The 18,828-nt window shown below is 40.7% G+C and overlaps 1 protein-coding gene across 1 annotated transcript; it reads right to left on the bottom strand.

Annotated features, from left to right (window-relative positions):
• Window positions 1–260: 260 nt before the first annotated feature.
• On the bottom strand, window positions 261–18,828 carry DHX9 (DExH-box helicase 9). The gene is given in 14 exon segments (XM_080601934.1): window positions 261–398; window positions 1,123–1,174; window positions 3,182–3,315; window positions 4,204–4,397; window positions 5,253–5,367; window positions 6,760–6,873; window positions 8,091–8,130; window positions 8,132–8,189; window positions 8,321–8,449; window positions 8,654–8,753; window positions 10,965–11,157; window positions 13,797–14,307; window positions 15,379–18,122; window positions 18,696–18,828. Coding segments are annotated over 8 exon segments (714 nt in total). The 5' UTR covers window positions 11,017–11,157; window positions 13,797–14,307; window positions 15,379–18,122; window positions 18,696–18,828; the 3' UTR covers window positions 261–398; window positions 1,123–1,174; window positions 3,182–3,315; window positions 4,204–4,291.

Consider the following 18,828-nt stretch of genomic DNA (forward strand, 5'->3'; position numbering starts at 1 on the left):
CAACCTCAGTTTTTACTGTGAAAACATACATGTCATTTCAACTTAATTTTCAAATTTCTGTACCCAGGTTGTTTAAGGATGTCAATCCTCATTTAGACCAGTCTATTAATTTCTGGCACAGGAAGTGTTAGCAGGGATTAAAGCTCTCCCACTTAATTTGCCCTGATGGATTAGATGTAAAAAAACAGATTTAACATTGTTAAGCACTATTTTCATGCTGGACATTCCTTAATATGTAAAACACTAGCACAGAAAAAGAAAATCAACTATACTGTAATTTCTAGATGCTAAATAGTCCATGTCACCTCTGCTTCTCAACCTGCATTCTGTGTCATTCTCAGGTCTCCGTATTCTTGGAAGCTCCATCTCAGCAGCAACTTGCAACATAGGAACATGACCTGCAGAATTTCATACATTATTGTCACTTGACAATATACTCTTAAATGTCAAATGCCAATTAATTTTTAAAAGAATTCTTACAAGCAACATTAAGACAGATTTACTCTTTTTGTCAATGACTGGTGCCAAGCTGTACTCAAGAAGCATAGGCATCTTAGGGAGTAACAAAATCCATCATTGCAAAAGTATCAGAACCAGTGAGATCTCACATCACAGCCTTGGTGGCATAAAGGTAATGTTTTACAGTCTTTTTTCCAGCAATAGTAGATAGATAATAGATAATAGTAGATAATAGATAATAGTAGATAGTAGATAGTAGATAATAACTTTACTGTTGCAAATTAGAACATTTTTTTAATAGAGCTGAGAACAATCAAATTTACTCTAAAGAGGGAATTTCTTTAGCGAGGACTTAACATCAAAGTACACCCAGTAAAACTGTTTTCAGCTAGCATCATACGACATTGTACACATACTTCATAATCCCTAGTACCCACATGAAGACCTGAACAGATCAACAAAATCTTAACCAGAGTAGCAGGACTCAGCCATGGAAAAAACAGAAAAACTGCTCTCAAAAGCATGGCCAACTCACTAGAGTTCACCTGAACTCTTCCCAGTATTCCAGTTCTGTTTCTGCCCATGCCAAGACTGAGGCAGTGCTGAGCAGCTGAACAGCCTGTTGCTGTAGGGCCATCCCCTTAAGCTCTGTTTTGTGCTCACCTTGCATTCATCTCCCCTTTAAATGCTGACTTCTTCTGAAGACCAGGAATAGCTAGAGAGAAAAACAGAAAGCTTTAACAGATATTAGATCATCTTTAAGACCTGGAGGCTTGATACTGAAATTTGTAAGAATAATTTTCTTTAAAATCATTGGACATTCAGGTTTCCAGTCTTGTGTTAGTAACACAACTGGAATAAGACGAAGTCTGGGGGACAAGCCAAGAAAAGCCAGTTTTGTCTGGGTGCAATAAATACAGACGCAAAAAGGGAACGTGGTTAACGCTACAGCACATCTTTCAATGTGCACCTCTTCTGCTTCCCTAGTAAGTTGTTCCAGTTCCCAAGCTGGAGATTTTCAGTAACGACAGCCGTGGAGAAACCATTCTCCAACCTACACAAACACCTACATCAGCAGATGGCACTGGGGAGTTTAACACAGACAATGCAGAAGATACACATTCCAAATTAATCCAAGACTTACATTTGGAAGTGAATACTAAAACATTTGATGACATTAAAGATCTCTACAATTCATAGCAAGGCATCATGTGACATCATTCATGGGTCATTTGCCTTTTAACAGTTTTGAATAAAAAAAAAACTGCTTGAGCTTTATACAGTTTTTAAGAACTCTTCATTAGAAATACAAGAAATGTTGTACTTGCTTTAAACTTTACTCAAACACCGGTACCCCCATACCCCCGTAAATACAACCAATTATTGGTTCTGAATAATCCAATGCCTGCTGGGTTATCAGGGGGGTTAACTTCATCAGGCGTGGTAACAGAAGTTTTGTACAGAGCTGCTCCCACAGACGCCTCGTGGTCTCCTGTGCCCCTGAAGCCCTGCAGTGCCAAGTGCGTGCACAGAAGCAGTCAGTACCTGCCTGCTGCTGCGCCCGGCCAGCGTAGCTCTTCCTGTGGTCGGGTATACAGGAGGTAAGGGAGCCCAACCAGTCTGGGCCCAAACAAAAACATTCATGTACACATTTAGTTTGAGCTGGAGCACTTTGCTCATCTTGTTCACGCAAGAGTTCCTGCACAACAGTAAAAACAGCCTGACTGTAGGAAACGCTTAACAGTAATCTGTGCCATCCACTCCTGTTCCAGGTCACTTCTCAGGTGCTAGTCTGAGAGGTGAGGAGGAAACCATACCTCACTGGAGTTTTGTGGGGTTTTTTATCCCTTTTGCACTGGCATACTTCTGCAAGCACAAGTCGGCCAGCAGAGCTCTGGATGTCTGGAATCCACAGGCTATAATTTCAATGAATTCTAATTAAAAAGGCACTCTCACATGTTTTTGGAATAATGAAGCGTGACTATTTTGGAATACGAATGTAAACAAACACTGCCTCAGATTAAGGGCACAGTTCACAATTCTGAGTTCATGTCAGGTTCTGCAGACACGAGCACCATCACATACAGCAGTCTTGGAAAAGGTATTCCATGTTCCCACATCATCTGAATAAGCAAAAGAACTCATCAGCTGCTGGGCCATGAAGTGCAACACAGCATGCACTAAGACAGTGGCTGGCTGTAAAGGAACAAAGTACTGCCTGGCATAGACAGAAAACCACTGCAGCAAGGCCTATTTGCACAGTTTATTAGACAACAAAGAAAAATCCCCACTGAGTCCAAGTTCTGTAATTTGAAATTTGTTTGGCAGAGAATGGTTTTAGACAATGCTGAGATTTCTTCAGAATGCCTTGTACTTCCTACAATCGAAACTAACAACAGATGGCTTCAAAATCTAAATCCAAATACAGTTTAAACATATAGCATATAAAATTTGAAAACCAAACTCTTTATTAAGAACAAAAACTTGCACTAAATTCCCTAAGGGCATGATATTTTACAGAGCTGTACTTGTACTAAGGAACTGAAACAGCAAACAGACTGGTAACAGCAAGAAAGGAATTCAGGAAAGAAACAAGCCCTTTTGTCAAAAGGGAATGACTTCACTGAACTTCTGTACCTAATCACCTGCCCTGCCCCTGATTCCCACAGCCTCTGTAGCCACCACCGGCTCTCAATACCCTTCCCCAGCTCTGTAGCCTCACCTGGGGCTACCTTGGCATCCTCTTCCTTCTGAGCCCCTGTCGGAGAAGCCACCGAACCTCCGTAGGCAGAGCCGTGCAGATAACCTCCACTGTCACAGCGAGCCATCTTTGGAGCGTGAGGACCATCTCTCAGTCTGGCATGAGGAAACATTATGTATTTGATGCAACCCTTACAAATTCATTTTTTCCCGCCAATATTACAGGCATAATCTATTGCCTCAACATTCAGTTAAGAAGCCTCTGTTTTCTGTTAACAGAATAAGATGTTTGAATTACGGTTGCACTTTTTGTACCTTTTCCACATCAGTAAAGAAAAGCCTGAAGTGCCACATAAGCAGATCCTCCTCTAAACCTCAGACAGGTCTACACTTAGGACAAAAAAAAACCCCTCAGTCCCACTTTTTCAGCTCACAAAAATGAGCAGGGAGCCCTATCCCTGCTTATATGCTCATAGGGATATTTACTTTGCTCCTCACAAAATACACTGAAGTGCATGTCTAAGGTGTCCTCTGTTTTGATTCTAAACTAGTAATGGCTCACAAGTGTGTTCATTTTTCTCTGCCTAAGAAGACTTGAATAAGGGGCAATAGAAGGGTGCAAGCACAGCCAAATGTTTGTTTTATTTCCAGAGACAGCGATGAAGAGGTTTGCCCAAAATAAAGTTGGATTATCTTGTCTATGAAAGTCATTGTGGTTTGGAACAGGCGATGACAGAGCTTTTATTACTGAGAGCTGTTTGTCCTTCCTGTGGAAACAGGCAGTGATTTGTCTACATCAGACCCTGAACATGACAATTTTACATATGCTCAGACTATTAACCTTGCTGCAAAAGCCTAAAGCTCCTTTCCACACCAGACACAATTCTCCTGGTGATATTAGCTCTGGGCTTCTGCAACCTCCATGAGCAGCGAGCTGACAGCTTGAAGCTGCTGTTTGGGCACTTGGTGTCCCTGGGGGCAGAGGCGGTGAGTGCTCCCTGTCCCCTGAGCTCCGACGGCATGAGCCAGCAGAGGCGAGCTAACCTTGCATCGGCAGCCATCAGACTGGTGCCTGCGGCTGACGGCCTGGAGATCTGACGGATCACACCTGCTTGTTTGCTGGGTCCAGCTGCTAAATGATCCCCAGATCTTTAGTCACCTCCACAGTGAGAGCCTCCATTGCAGCATGCACAACAGGGATGCAGGCAGCCACGCTGTGGGGCATTTTCAGCTTGATCCTAGAGCAGAAACAATTACATTAGATATGTCACAACTTCTAGGGGAGAACCTGTTATGAAAGATGCCCTGTGGTTTTCCATTGTGTGCTACACGTTATCACCTCTGAGATTCTAAGTTGTTAATGAAGAGGCATAAAATTCAGGAGGGAAATTTGCCAGCTCCCTACAATTTGATATTGTTAAAACATCGGCTATCCTTCTGTTTAAATTTGCTCTTCAGATTTAACATACTTAGGTAACACTAGTACATAATCCTTATTGCCAAAACAGAAAGATACAGAAACAAAGTAAACTAAAACTACACGGCTCCTTAAGATCTTGAAAGCTACAGGCCACCGTCAAACATACCAGAGAACTAAACTTAAGCAATTCTTCACCTTTGTCTTACAGACTGGGAAGTTAAAAAAAAAAAAAAAAAAAAAAGACATCCAGATGGTATTTGGTCATGGGCATAAAATGCATGCTGCCAGAGCCAAATGACAAATCCTTAGCATTTCTCTCCTCCAGCCATGTTTCTGAGACTTAAAAATAAGGTTTTCCCAGCCTCTCTCTGAAGGGGAGGTGCAAAATACATAGTATCTCTTATTCACATTGCAATTAAAGTAGTTTTTCATGGAAACTGCCTAGTGTCATGTTTTCAGTTTAAGCTGAAAATCTGCATGAAGCAGTGCTGCCAATATACACCCATCCCTTCCTCTTACAAAACAAAGGTAAGGCCCTCACAATTAACCTGTAGTGCATGGCTCTGTGCAGGGTTCCCATTCCAAAGAGACTTACATCTATGCTAGCAGTGCTTCCCCTCAGTCTGTGGTCTTTCAGAGACAGAGAGTTTATTAGCACCAAGGAGGTCTGTACCGGTCATCCAGCAGAATGAGGCCCCCATCCATCAGAATTTTCTTGGAGGCAAACAGAAGGGGTTCAACAGGCTCACCAAGGTCATTGCTTTGGCAGAGATGGTTCATGCTCAAATCTGCAGGTGTGAGAGGAATATGACTCTTGAAATGGAATACAGAGTCCTACACATCCCTCTGGCCAGCAGAGGAAAAACAAAAACAAACAAAAAAAAAAACCACCAAAATCTAGGTGTACTGTTAGGAAATTACCAGAGAAAAAAGCCACCGAAAACTATCTGCCGTTTAAAAGTATTCATTTTTCCATGTCCACAATTATGCAGCTGACATTTTGCAAGAGCCGTTTCATGTTTTGTCAATCTAAACATGATGAAGGCATAGCTGAATTATCTCGCCACCTTTTGCATTGCTGGGGCTGTGATGAAAAGCTCATCTTGCTTCTTTTATATGGTCCCACACATACAGCATTTGGAAGTTGCTACATGTCCATGCAAACATGCCCCCTTTGTCATTTTATATAAACAAGACCTTAAGCTTGAACTTGAAGTGAACACTCTGACAAGAACAAGCCATCTGATGCGAGCCAGAGATAACAGCACTGACCACATGGGTTACTGCCATTCATTTTAGGGAGGAACTAAAGAGCAGTACTTAGTGTTGCAGCCTCCCACCGTGAAAGCTGCCTCTCTTCACCTTTCACACAGGAGCGTGATGGACAGAATCTGTTTTACTTTTTTGTCTTCAGGGAGAAGATGTGCTGGAAACCACTACACATCCTCAAAAAAGAGACGCTTCCAGAATGGAAGTCATGGCAGAAAAATGGCCACTATAAGGAGCAATGAACTTGCAGGTCAAAGAGAGGCTGCCAAATGCAGCAGGAAACAAGACAACCAAACCTCAAAGAGAAACTCTTTTAGCAGGTACGTAACGGTTAGGAAGAGCTGTGTATAAATCCTTCCTTCACCCCAGTCCTACCCAGTCATTCTTAGCCACTTTTAAGCCACCGATTTAATCACTCTTAGATTCCCACATGTATTTTCATTTAGTAAAGCATAGTATTTTGAGTTCAAAAGTCTTGTGGTCTTTTTAGGGAAGCTCACTTTACAGAGTCGGTCTCTGCAAATCAGAGCTCTGGCTAACTTGGGTGAAGCAGAGGTGAAGCCTCAACACAGCTCTGAATGATGTCTGTGGAAACCCCAAGTATCAAGACAAGACCCCAGGGTAGACAAGGTGACAAAAAAGATATCCCTACAGTATCACCTTTGCTATATGATCTTAAGAGGCTCTCCTTACAGCAAGAAACCTCGCTGATACAAGGGTTATTCACAAACATGTCTTTAGGGCATTTCCCAGGCAGAGTGAACCCTAGTGTTGCACACTGCTGTTTCAAGAGGAGACGGCGCACATCAGGGTATTGCCATCACGGCACCTGGAGTAACTGCACAGGCACCACAACCAGGCTTGCAGGCTACTTTTTCTCCAAACACACACAAAAAAAAGGTGGTAGATACTTGATGTTCTGGGTGCTGAAAGGGCAGCTGACAGATGACTTGTGGAGGGCATCGTGCCCCTCAGTGTTAAGAATTTTCCTCTTCTCCTTGTGGCAGCAGACACTGGGGTAGACCCTGAAAGCAAGCAAGGAGATTACAACATCTAGATTATTATCTGGTCCAGTGCTGTTAAATGGTTGAGTCATCAAACATTCTGTTGACAGAGAACAGAAGACTGGCTAGCATCCATGGGTCATGCACAGCAGTTGTTTAGGATCCTGGATCAATGCATTTTCTGATTCAATCAACTGGCAGATGGGCATCTGCTCTCAAATGACCTCTGCGCTCAAAGCATTTCAGTTCTACATTTAGTTTCCAATTAATTCATGGATAGCAAAAAACTGAAAAATACTACTACAAAGAGGTATTTTTCTCTCCCAAGCTCTTCAAAAACAAGGAGAGAGAGGTTTGCCCAGAATGTGCTGTACCACAGTATGTTTCCTGTCATTTGTTTTGGAGACAGATCTTTTGGGGGAGGTCAGAATGGATGTTTTCATTAGTTTATTTGTTACAAACTTCCCCAGAGTCTCTGGTGGCTTGTTTTCAGGTCATCTTGCCCAGAAATAAAATTAAAGATAAACGCAGCAATGATTCTAACAGCATGAGGAGAAAAAAAAAATTAAGAATAACAATTAAAAAGAGACAAAAAATAACAAAGGGAGAGGATCATTTGCAGAATCCTGCCAGCCATGCCATATTAAACTAAACAAGCTCCTCAAGGACATGTGGCAAATTCAGAATCTGGTCATCTTTAAGAAACAGTTTTAAAATGGCAATTTTAGAAAATTGAATAATACGTCACATTATTGCACATCCCTCCTGCTGCACAAACCCAGAAAACCAAAGGACACACAGCACAATGTTTAGATCACACAGACTCCCTAAGGCTAATAAAAAGGAGTGGAGAAGCACAGCGCTTACAGAACACATTTTACGGATGCAACAAGTAAAGAACAAAAAATCAGAGAGGTAACTCTCTATGGAGAATTAGTCAACATAATTTTAATCGTGCAGCCCTAACACCAGCCTCCAAAATCGCCCTATATCGCATCTCAGCCACCACAACTTCTCTGTTTTTCTGTCTGGTAGGCAACTATAAGAGAATGAGACAGCACTAAAATTTCATCTGAACACAGCTGTAAAGGAAGAATCTTCTTTAGGGCATGCCTCTATGTTTGTGTGTTCATCACAGATTATCTTGTTTATTTATTTCTCATCTCAGAATGAAAAACACTATCATAAATCGCTATGTCCACGTAGAATCTCACCCTCTAGGAAGACAGAACTGGTACCTTTCAGCTGGACTATTGCTTTCCAAGTCATTCTTAAGCATAGCCATGCTAAGTCTTTTGTGCTCACAAAATCTTTTTCCTGCTTCTTCACCACCCATTCTAAAACACAAACAGATTGAATTAGCAGTCCGTTCAAGAAAAAGAGTGAGGATCTAGCTGTTAAAGCAGCCAATGACATATCTAGTCCAGTCACACAACTGTTCACCATAACTTCTAAACAGATTTTGTACCTTACGTCATCCCAGGCTTGGAAGACCAAGAGCGAAGTTAGGCGATCTGAAAACCTGTTCCCAGCACAATTCCTGTGGACCCAATCCGGCCATTTGCCTTCACTGATGATAGGTTTGGGGAGCAGGTGGCTAAAGAGGCAGTACAAACAACACGTCCCACATTGAAAGAAACCTCAAAAGGCATCAGAATGGGGTTTATTCACAGTATTGCTGCCAGCAGCTGTTAGAGGCCACTGGTATGAGCAAAAACTTCTCACTTGAGGTTAGAGACCCTTGTCTACCAGACCTCTTTAGAGAAACACTTTCCAGAACATAGATGTTAAATTAGCGAACCTTCTGTGACAGCAGATGTTCACAAGTCCGTTGTTTATCTTCTCTCCCTGTACCTCCATCCACCCATAGGTCTTTTCACCATCTTCTGGGTAAAGTGACCCTACAGCCATCACAGTAACAAACAGCAGTTCTTTACTTCTGTTGAAATAAAATGTGTGGATTCATTTTTCTTCTTATTTAGGTCTCAAATTTCCCATCTGCCCATCACTACCTTACTGCTGTACTTAATATTTACAGTCCCACTCCAGCTTTGCAAATATTCAGCCTCTACTGGTCCCTTTCAGTCACTCTGACTTTCATGACTACTTTATTACCTACATGAAAAGTTAGTTATTCCCTGATCTCATGAACATAGTTTCCTACCCCGAGCTGTAGCATTTATTGCTCACCTGGATGTATTATTTTTTCTTTTGTAGACTGCACTTCTAGAGGCTCAGGAGCCCAGAGGAACAAGAAAAAGACCACAGAGGCTACTAAACTTGCTAAAAAATACAGTCTATTATCAACCTCTTGCCAAGAGGAGGTTCAAGGGAAGTTTAGCTTGGATTCTTCCAAGAGGTGTCAATTCTTCACTAGAATCCATCAAGCTCTGCAAAAAGATCTCTTGTCAAAGATGGCTATCTACTCCAAGCAATGTTTATAAAAGAAATCCAGAATTTTAATAATTGTGCTTATATAGAACCCCATCAACATTTAAGTTTAATATTATTTACAATATTGCCAATCTGATTTTCAAAACTGTTCTGAGGTCAAGTAAACAAATTTTCCTTTATCCTTATGGATTTTTTACTATCTCTCCCACAATTAAAATAATTACTATTTAATTGACATATTTTCCCAATTCACTTTAGTTTGCTTCTGTACAGAACTTTATTATATTATAAAGTCTCTCAATTGATCTAACTGATCTAACCCAATTTCTACCTCACAAGAATGAAAGCAGCCATTTCACAGCCAACTCTAGTCTTACTGCAATTACCAAATCACAGGACCCTCTGTTCATCAAAAAGAGAACACCACGAACTCTCACTTCCATGAGCCTTTGTTATATACCGCTTGTCTCCCTTTCTCTCCTTTCATCACCTAAAACTTTTCACTCGAGCTCAGCCTCTAGGCTATCAAACCCTTGGCAACAATAAAGTCAAACAAGCGGCTGTGGCTGTTTACAGATCGAAGGGTCTCACGGGTGTCCCTAACTTTCTGGCCATTTGGCCTTAAGCATTAAACTCTGCTTCATAATTTCATGTTCTCTTGCACTCCCGTGCCCTCTCTCTCCCAGGTTTGCATGCCAAAGAAAACCAGCACAAATATGATCTTTAAAAACTCTTAAGAAACCAAGGAAAAATGCAGACTTATTATTTACATACTCTAGAGACTCAGGCATCACATACTTTGGAAAATTTCAGCCTAATTAGAACATTTACATCTCTTGCCTCAGCAATGAAATGGGAAAGCAAGCAAACAAAGGACTCACTCCTTAGCCACCATCAAATCCATTTTTTAGTACCTACTGATCTCAAAATCCTAAAGAAATGCATTTCTTATCAGCAAAGTAAAAAAGCACTAACCATTTTTAGATCATTAAACTTGAATGCATATCCCTTGCTTTTTTTTATTCTGGTCTCCCCTCTATGTACAAGCATTGTAGTCTCTTTACACTTTTTTTTTCCATAAAAGTCATCAAATAGATATTTCAGTTATTAGAAATATTAAGAAATGCTTATTTAGTGATATTTGCAAAGCATGCTTAGGTTTGAGACCACTGCTTTAAACCTTGCTTCTTTTTACTCATATTCTAGCTAGTTCCTTGAAGAAACTGGGGCGACTGCTTAACCCTCACTTCAGTTTCTGTTTTAGGAGGATATTGATTGATGGTTGTATATTCAGAAACTGGAGATTTAATTACTTGACACAATAGTGAAAATTTAGGTTAGCAAACTGTGGAAAGTAGTAATTATACAAATATATATATATATATTAATCTCTTCTTTTTATTAGTTTTATAGTAGCTCTGTTAATGCCTTAGGAACTAGACTGAATCTATGTCATACACGACAGTGCCACAGCTGGAAAACAGGAAGCTGGAAGCTAGCATAAGTCACTGGTAAAATAACAAAACAAGCCTTAAGCTTAAAGGCTCAAATTTATTAAAGGAAAGAAAATCCACTCGGGAATTCAAATATTTCTTCAGCTGCAAAAAGACATTGCCACCCACACAATCTACTACAAAAAGCTACTACACAATCTAGCAAGAGAGATGTTAAAGCAGTTTGTAAATGACCACCATGCACGGGAAATCACTTGGACTCACCTTTGTTAACACACAACCTTGTGGACAAACAGTGGTACCTCTTAGTGTGCATTCTGCTTCCATCACTGCACCCAAAGGTGGTGGTTCTATTGCTTTGGCCAAACAAATTCCTCCCAACTGCAGCAATTTGATGCTCAAGGCTATTTCACAAAATGGTGTTCAAAACCTTTCAGGTGTCATATGAGTTTGAAGTCTGGAATGAGAAGAGAACAAAAAGCACGCATTTTTCTGAGCATGCCCTTTGATCACCATCATGGGTCATTCCATCAGCGTAAAGTATCACCCCCTCACCCCTCCAAGGAAATACTGTTTCCTAGCCAATCCATCCACGCTTACTGTACTCTTCTACGAGTATTTGTCTTCCATTCTTCTCAATTCGCATCTCAGGGAAAATGTAAAATGGAAACGCACAGAGGGTACAGCCCTCACATCACCAGCACCGAGTCTGGTTTCTAGTATGAGCTGACCATGCAAAGAGCCTGCATGGCTAAAGCCTCCAGCTTGCAGCATGCTTGTGTCCAGCCCCAAACACGTCCCTTTCCACCTGTCTCCTACATGGCTAAGGAAGGACTTCCATTCCTGAGAAAACAATCTGCGTTCTGATGGCCTCATATTAGCACTTCCGTATTTGTTCTTCTCTCAGCTCCATACCAACTCCACCTGCATGTTTCTGCTTTGATCACTAAGAGTAAGTATTTTTTTGCTGCATGCTTTCCAAAATTGTTTTTCTGGTAGCAAAAAGATCTGTTAGAAAGAGAGAGAGCTCTTAAGTCTTTATCTCTGGCATAGCATTGTTAGCGATCACTTAGCTTGCTGGTTGAAATAATGAACTCCTAGGAATGGCTGTACTGAGCAACAGACAGTAGAAAAGGTTTCAGAACACTGCAAACAGATTTTACGTTCTGATAGGATCAGATTTAGTTGGTATCTCTCTCTGCACAAGTCCACAAAACACACACTTTCCTTATTAGGCACCATGAATCTAGCAGGTTTTGTTTCTACATTCTCTACAGGAAGATAACCTTCAAGTCATGAAGTCCCATGATGGCTTCAGTAGCCTAATATCAGTTCAAGGTCAACCATTATTTTTTTAAAATCACTACATTGTGCTAGAATAATATCTACTAGACTAGATCTAAAAATTTGGGTCAATTTACGGGAAGTTTTTGATCAACTGATACTTTTAGAGGTTACAAAGAGTTGAACATCAAAATACAGCTACGCTCTACCTGCTACCTGACAAGGGGCACTGTACGTTTCACGAGGGAGACCAGTGAATGTAACAGCTGTGCAGACTTCTGCAACTGGCAAAAAATTTCCATGGCTCTAGTAAATGAGAAACAGTTTAACCAATAGAAGATCCCAAGTTTCAGCAGCAGGGAAGGTGGAGCAGTTCAGCAGCAAGAAGGGTCTTCCTGACCTCAGAATGAGGATGGAGGGAAAAGTAACAACTGTTTTGCCTGATTTTTCCCACCTTCATGACAAAATTGCCAGTTATGTGTTTGAAGGAATTATTTGAGAGCCTTATCCTCATTTCAAAGCCATTTTCTGCTTTGCCTCGATTCCCAAGCAGTATTATTTTTTAATCCTGGGAGGTTCTGTAGTTACAGGAAAGTTCTTCATAGTAAGATCAGGAACTATTTGTCCACCTCCTACTATGGGCAAAAGCATATAGACACACTTTTTTTTTTAAGCAAAATAACTGAGATGTCCAAGAATTCATGCATTTCCTGTGTTTACCCAATTTACTTCCCATGTTTGATCAGAAGTAGCATGGAACAGTTTTTAGAGAACTCTCCGAAGTTATTTTATTTCTGAAGGACGAAGCCTCACCTTTCAAAGAGAGTTCTACTGCACAAAAAACAAAACACACACATGTCCAGCTCTTCCTTTCCACTACTCCAAATTAGTTTTTTATGCCCAGACCATAGAACAGTTTGTTATGTTATTGTGAGCGGTGAACAGCTTCGTTTTTTGTCTGTTTTAGAAAAGAGCAGAATATCAAATGTTTCTCATCTTAAGTCCTGCCAAATCAAGTGTTATTTTATTTCTTCCAGCCACACTGCTTCTAAGAAGCAAACCGCCCCTGCTGGACTACCTAAGCTTTGGCTACTTAGCCATCTGTCTGGAAACTAAAGCACCACACTATTTATAAACCAGTGCTCTGGGCTATACACAGAATGAAATTCTCAGAACTGCCTCAAAAGCTTAAAATTCTAATGCAATTAGTGAGATCCCTATGCGTAATTTGCTCAGAGAACATACATAGCAAGACAGGATCCACAACAGACTACAAAAATCTTCCTATTTTCCACTGGCTATATGCTGTGTTTTTAATACTCACTTGGCAGATCACATATTTCAAATTCGCATGGAGACCCAGTGACACCTCACATGAATGCAGATGACCAAAAGCGGCCTACTGAAATGCCAGGGTGGTTTGTAACTGTATGGAATGGCTAAAGACAATGCACATTTGTCTTCAGGGAGCTACAGTCCTAAATTCAGCTCTGTGACTATGGGAACACAAGGCAGTTCTGTGTGTTCAGAAAACCTTTTTTGCATTCCAAAGAACAGCATTTACAAAACAAAAAGCTGTTTCATTTGCAGCAGTCTATAAGATAGGCCACATCATTGATGGTAATGCTGGTCTCCGCAACAGCGATAGATAAAATAGCCTATACAAACAGGAAATGTATGCTGAAATAGTTGGTCTGAAAAAGTTAAGGATCTACTGCAAGACAAACTACATAAAATCTATCAAAAAATTCAACAATATATTCCACAACAGCACAAACTATGTTAATGTCCACACAGAAAAGGCTCTCATACTTGCGTTACTCCACAAGGCATGGGATTAAACACTCAACACTGTTCCTCCAAAGGAATTTGTGAATGAAGAAGTGAAATTCTATACTGGCAGCTTCCTACAACAGGAAAACAAGAAAGTCTGTTACTGTGTAAATCTCATTTCTTCTTTGCATAACATAATTATTTCTACCCATTCATTTTCATGCCAAATCAATCCGGCTCTCCAAGTCACTTATGCAACTCTTGTCTTTACACACAGACAGATGTTTCCTTTGGAAAAGAAGATTAAATACAATAAACACAGTTGCTAGTACTAAAGTCTGGATTCATTTCTAGATGCTTCTGCATTGAATATATACATCAAGTTCCAGCCAGGCAAGAAAGCAAGTACAACTCCCAGGACATTCAGAATCCTGATGTACATTAGCAGAGCCTCAATGAGTTCAAAAGAAGTTTCTTTCTCTTTCAGCTGAGAGATGAAGCCATGTATTTCTGGACCGCATTCATCAGTGCAAATAAGGCTCCAGCTGCCCTACGAAAAAAAAAAAAAAGGAAAGAAGGGAAGGGAAGGGAAGGGAAGGGAAGGGAAGGGAAGGGAAGGGAAGGGAAGGGAAGGGAAGGGAAGGGAAGGGAAGGGAAGGGAAGGGAAGGGAAGGGAAGGGAAGGGAAGGGAAGGGAAGGGAAGGGAAGGGAAGGGAAGGGAAGGGAAGGGAAGGGAAGGGAAGGGAAGGGAAGGGAAGGGAAGGGAAGGGAAGGGAAGGGAAGGGAAGGGAAGGGGAACAATATAAATGGATTTACACAACCTGTGAAGACTGGCTGGCCAGACAAACAGGAAAATGGAAATAAAGACGATCTCAGGCACTGCACAGAATGACTCACAATGAGCAGTTCAAATCCTCCCTCCCCAGCTTTCTATTACAAGAATGGTGTTGTAATTCCATTGCATTAACTTGTAACTCAATACAAGTTCGCAGCAGGAAGCTAGCAAACTAATTTAACTTCAATTCAGATGAACGAGTATAATGTTTAAATAAGAAAATTCAAGAGTTCTCTCAAGAAAAAATGGCAATTTTTAAAAATTTCAAATAATTGAGCTTAGGAGTAGTTTCAGACCTACAAATTAAAATACAGTTGTATATGAAAATTTAGAACTTTCTGACAGAGATCACATTATTTTAGATGTTTTTTGTACTTTAGATTCAAGAGAATACCAGAAATCCTGCAAGTGAGACTCTCATAGAAGACTGCAGTAAGGAAATTTTCTTGTATTCCTTAAAAAAGAACCAACCAACCAAAAAAAAAAAAAAAAGCATGTCCCAAACAAATTTATTTATAAATATTATAAGTTTATAAAACTGAAAAAATGGAAACCACTACAAAATCTAGAAGCAGCAGCATGCATTATTTCTGGCCACAACACGTAATTGTTTCACCAGAAACAATGTAAGCTCTGATAATTTTTTTGACTATTCCAAATGTGTAAAAATTCAAAAACATCAATTATTTATGCACAATCTGTTATGCGTGATTTTCATTTAGGAGGAGGAGCACATGTGAATTTTCTGGTGGAACAGGCAGAAAGCCAAAAAAGGGTAACACCCACCTGGTTCCAACTGAAATTTAACACCCTCCAAATGCCTTCAGGAAGATTCTGCCAAACTAATTTTTCCTATAGGAGATTCTCCTGCAAACAAAGCTAGTTGTAATGAAAAGATAAATAAAACGCCCTCAAAGCACATTTCTACAGAAGCAAATGTAAGTATATTTATGATTTATTTAAAATGCACACAGGCACCTACAGTCATCCAAACAATCACTGCGAGCAGTTCAGCACTCTTCCGATTCACAGTGGTACGTCAACGCTTAGCTAGATCACAGCAGTCGTTGTAAACCTTGCACATGCATGAAGAAGTCACTCACATCTCAGAACCAAGGCTCATCACTCTCATTTCAAGATTTAAGGATGTTACCACTCTGTAACTGGACGAAATGGTCTACAAACCAAGTCAAGGGCAGCAAAATGAAGAGAGAAGGAAGAAACTTCAGAAAGGAATGTGGAGACACCTTATTTTTCTCTCAAGGACTTTAATTGCTCTCTTTTAAATGTTAGTGGTTCTGGTAAAGAATTCTGCTTTAACAACTGGCGCTGTGGAGCACTGCAAATACGTGTGCTTTGCTACTGTCACCAAAATTATTTCTAACCCTTGATACATAGCAGGTGACTAAAACTACCAAACTTGCTGTGGTCAGGCCCAATTTGAGTCTATTTATATTCTTCTCAAATCACCTTTTGGAAAAACATGGTTCAGACATGCTTTGGCATTTTCCAAGGTCCAGTTCTCACATATCTCATCATTTAAGTCCTCTACTTCTGATTCTGAGGTCCAGTATGGAAAAAAAAAAAAAAAGTTTCATACAGTGTTCTATAAAAGCATCTCTACCCCAAGTAGCCCTGACTTACCGAATTTCAGCAATTATAAAATCAACTGTTTCAGCACCCAGGGAAAACTAATGAATACTGTTCCATATCTTACATCCAAGAGAACTCAAAAGATTCTTTATGAATACAAACACACAAACCAACAAACAAACAAAAAAGAAAACATTAACACCCTTAGGAAGTGACAAAACCATGGTCTATAATTACAGTTTGAATTCTTGAAGCTAACTGATCACACCACCTCTGCTCTATTCAAGATACAGAGCATGCTATCATTGTTTAGGATCTAGTCGTGCAGCACACTGCATTGCCATGAAACTAACTGGTCCATCAGAAATAACATTGCTCCTATTAACGAGGGGCTTCACCCAGGCTAACGAGGCACGGACACTGCTTCCACTAACCAAACTATGTAACTTAGATATATCTTTAACAGGACACTGGAAAAAGACTCTTCCTTCCCCTCCCAACATTTAATACGTAGCTTCATGCTTTGACTGTACTCTAAAACTGTTGTAAAGATAAGAGTCACCTTCCTCCTCAGCTTTTATGTCAAACATTGTAACAACCAGTGATCCTACTACACATGAGCTACAGCAGAAGGCATTTATGGTTAAGAAAAAACATCACATTTTCAATGTCTGGTTTGAAATGTCCGTGATGGTGCTGTGTCTGTTTGTTTGCTTTTAATATACATAGTATTATATATCACAGTGTGCCATTTAAAACAATTCCCAGTGTCAGTATCGGTATTAAACATTTTCGGAGTCACCCTTGAAATGCACTTTACAGGAACTGTGAATTCTCCCCCCAGATTCACCAGTTAGGCAGAGCAAAACACAGCTGTTTTTACCAGATCATCCTCCATCATTCACCGTATATATTCCAGGCTTCCAGCACTGCAAGCAGAAGCTCTGCACGTTCACTGTTCTTCACTGCACACAGGAGCCAAACTGAACTCCAGAAATGAAATGCACCTGGATGCACAGCACTGCAATCAAACACTAGCCTTTGGGAAGAAAAAAAGAGAGGCTTACACCAAAAGCAGGAATTTTGTCCCTCTTCATTTCATTCACCTGAACTAAGTGACAAGGTCTCAAACATCGTTCTTCTTTGTGGAATTGCCTGTGACAACATAGTTAAAGCCTCCCACCCGAACCTGTAAATAAAAAGAGACTTGCTGCACAAACAAGTTAAAGTGTCTCAAAAATCAGTAATTAATACAGAAATACTAAATGTGACTTGCTAATAAGTACAGAAGAAATATTAACAAGCATTATTACATATCATTGTACATACCTACAGCTATCTACATAGATATACACACACGTTCCCATCGGTTTTGAACATATAGCTTGTGGCCAGAAAATACTTTATACCTATTAAAGAAAACGCCTGCAGTCCATTCCCAGGGAGTGTGAGTGTTTCCCGAAACCTTGTTGAAGAAAATGAATCAGTGCCGGGAGGGATACCGCCGAAACACAGCAGCGACCTTTGCACGGCTTCACCTTCCTCGGCCTTAACCCCAAAGCCCCAGACGAAAACACCAGGAGCGAGCTTGTGCGTCCTCTGCTGTTGTTCCTCGTGATTACAGCGAGCAAGGCTGTCAGAAACTCGGAGCCATGCTTTCGAGCAGCAGCCTTACGCCCTGGAAGCTTGACTGAGAGGCTGCTACAAAACTTGAGCATAGGAAGCTTATTCAAAATTCAGACCAACCAGACATTTTCTACCTGTTTTTCTGCGACCACTGCCCCTCATTTTAAATAGTTATCTTCTTCCCTTTTACATCCGTAGTCAGCAACTCCATTTCCTCTCAGCTTCACACGGATAGATCACTTATGCACTTCTGACTTCTGCTCTTTGCTCTGCTATGTATACAGTTTTTAACTAAAATACAATTTTTGCTTCTGAAAAAAAAAAAGAAAAACACCCTCAAAACAGGCAGATTTGCAACAGTCCAGCCAGCCTCAACCACCGTTTTGTACAACAGCATTACCACTAGATTGCATCCATCCTTTGGCGCTGCCACGCGGGCAGCTAACACTCATTTCCTCACCACCAAACACGCTTTTCTGGGATTCTGCTTAAGAGGTTCCAAATAATGGGTTTTGACTTCCAGCACTAACAGTTTGCCAGAAAAATGATAACACCAATGAAACTGGTTTTACAACCATTGTCCCATATCATGAAAATTAATAAAAGGGAATGTTTTAGGGAGTGCTCTCCATTCATCTGTTAAGTGTCTGTGAGTAGTCACTAGTCCTCAACACACAAAATACCGAATGGTTCAACAAGGTAAGCGTGCACACAGCCTCCTCTGGAATAACGTGCAATCTCAGCCCCAGTACCTTAAGCCTGCCTTAGCATCACTGTGCTGCCCAGATTTGTTATTGGGTTTTTGGTGGGGAAGATGAAGGAGGAGGAAGGGTACAATGACGGACTCAATGCTCAGTGCAAATCTGGTATTTCTTACAACTAACCTGCTGTACAAGTACCTCGCACCAGGAGTTAGCTCCTTCCCAAAGCCAACCTGAATTCCAAGCCCTCTGCTGCCACATTCATGACTCCTGGAGCCAAGAACAGAGCAGTATCATAACAGCACACACACACCAG

The sequence above is a fragment of the Anser brachyrhynchus genome (assembly GCF_964034855.1).
Source record: "Anser brachyrhynchus genome assembly, chromosome: 8".
Lineage (NCBI taxonomy): Eukaryota > Metazoa > Chordata > Aves > Anseriformes > Anatidae > Anser > Anser brachyrhynchus.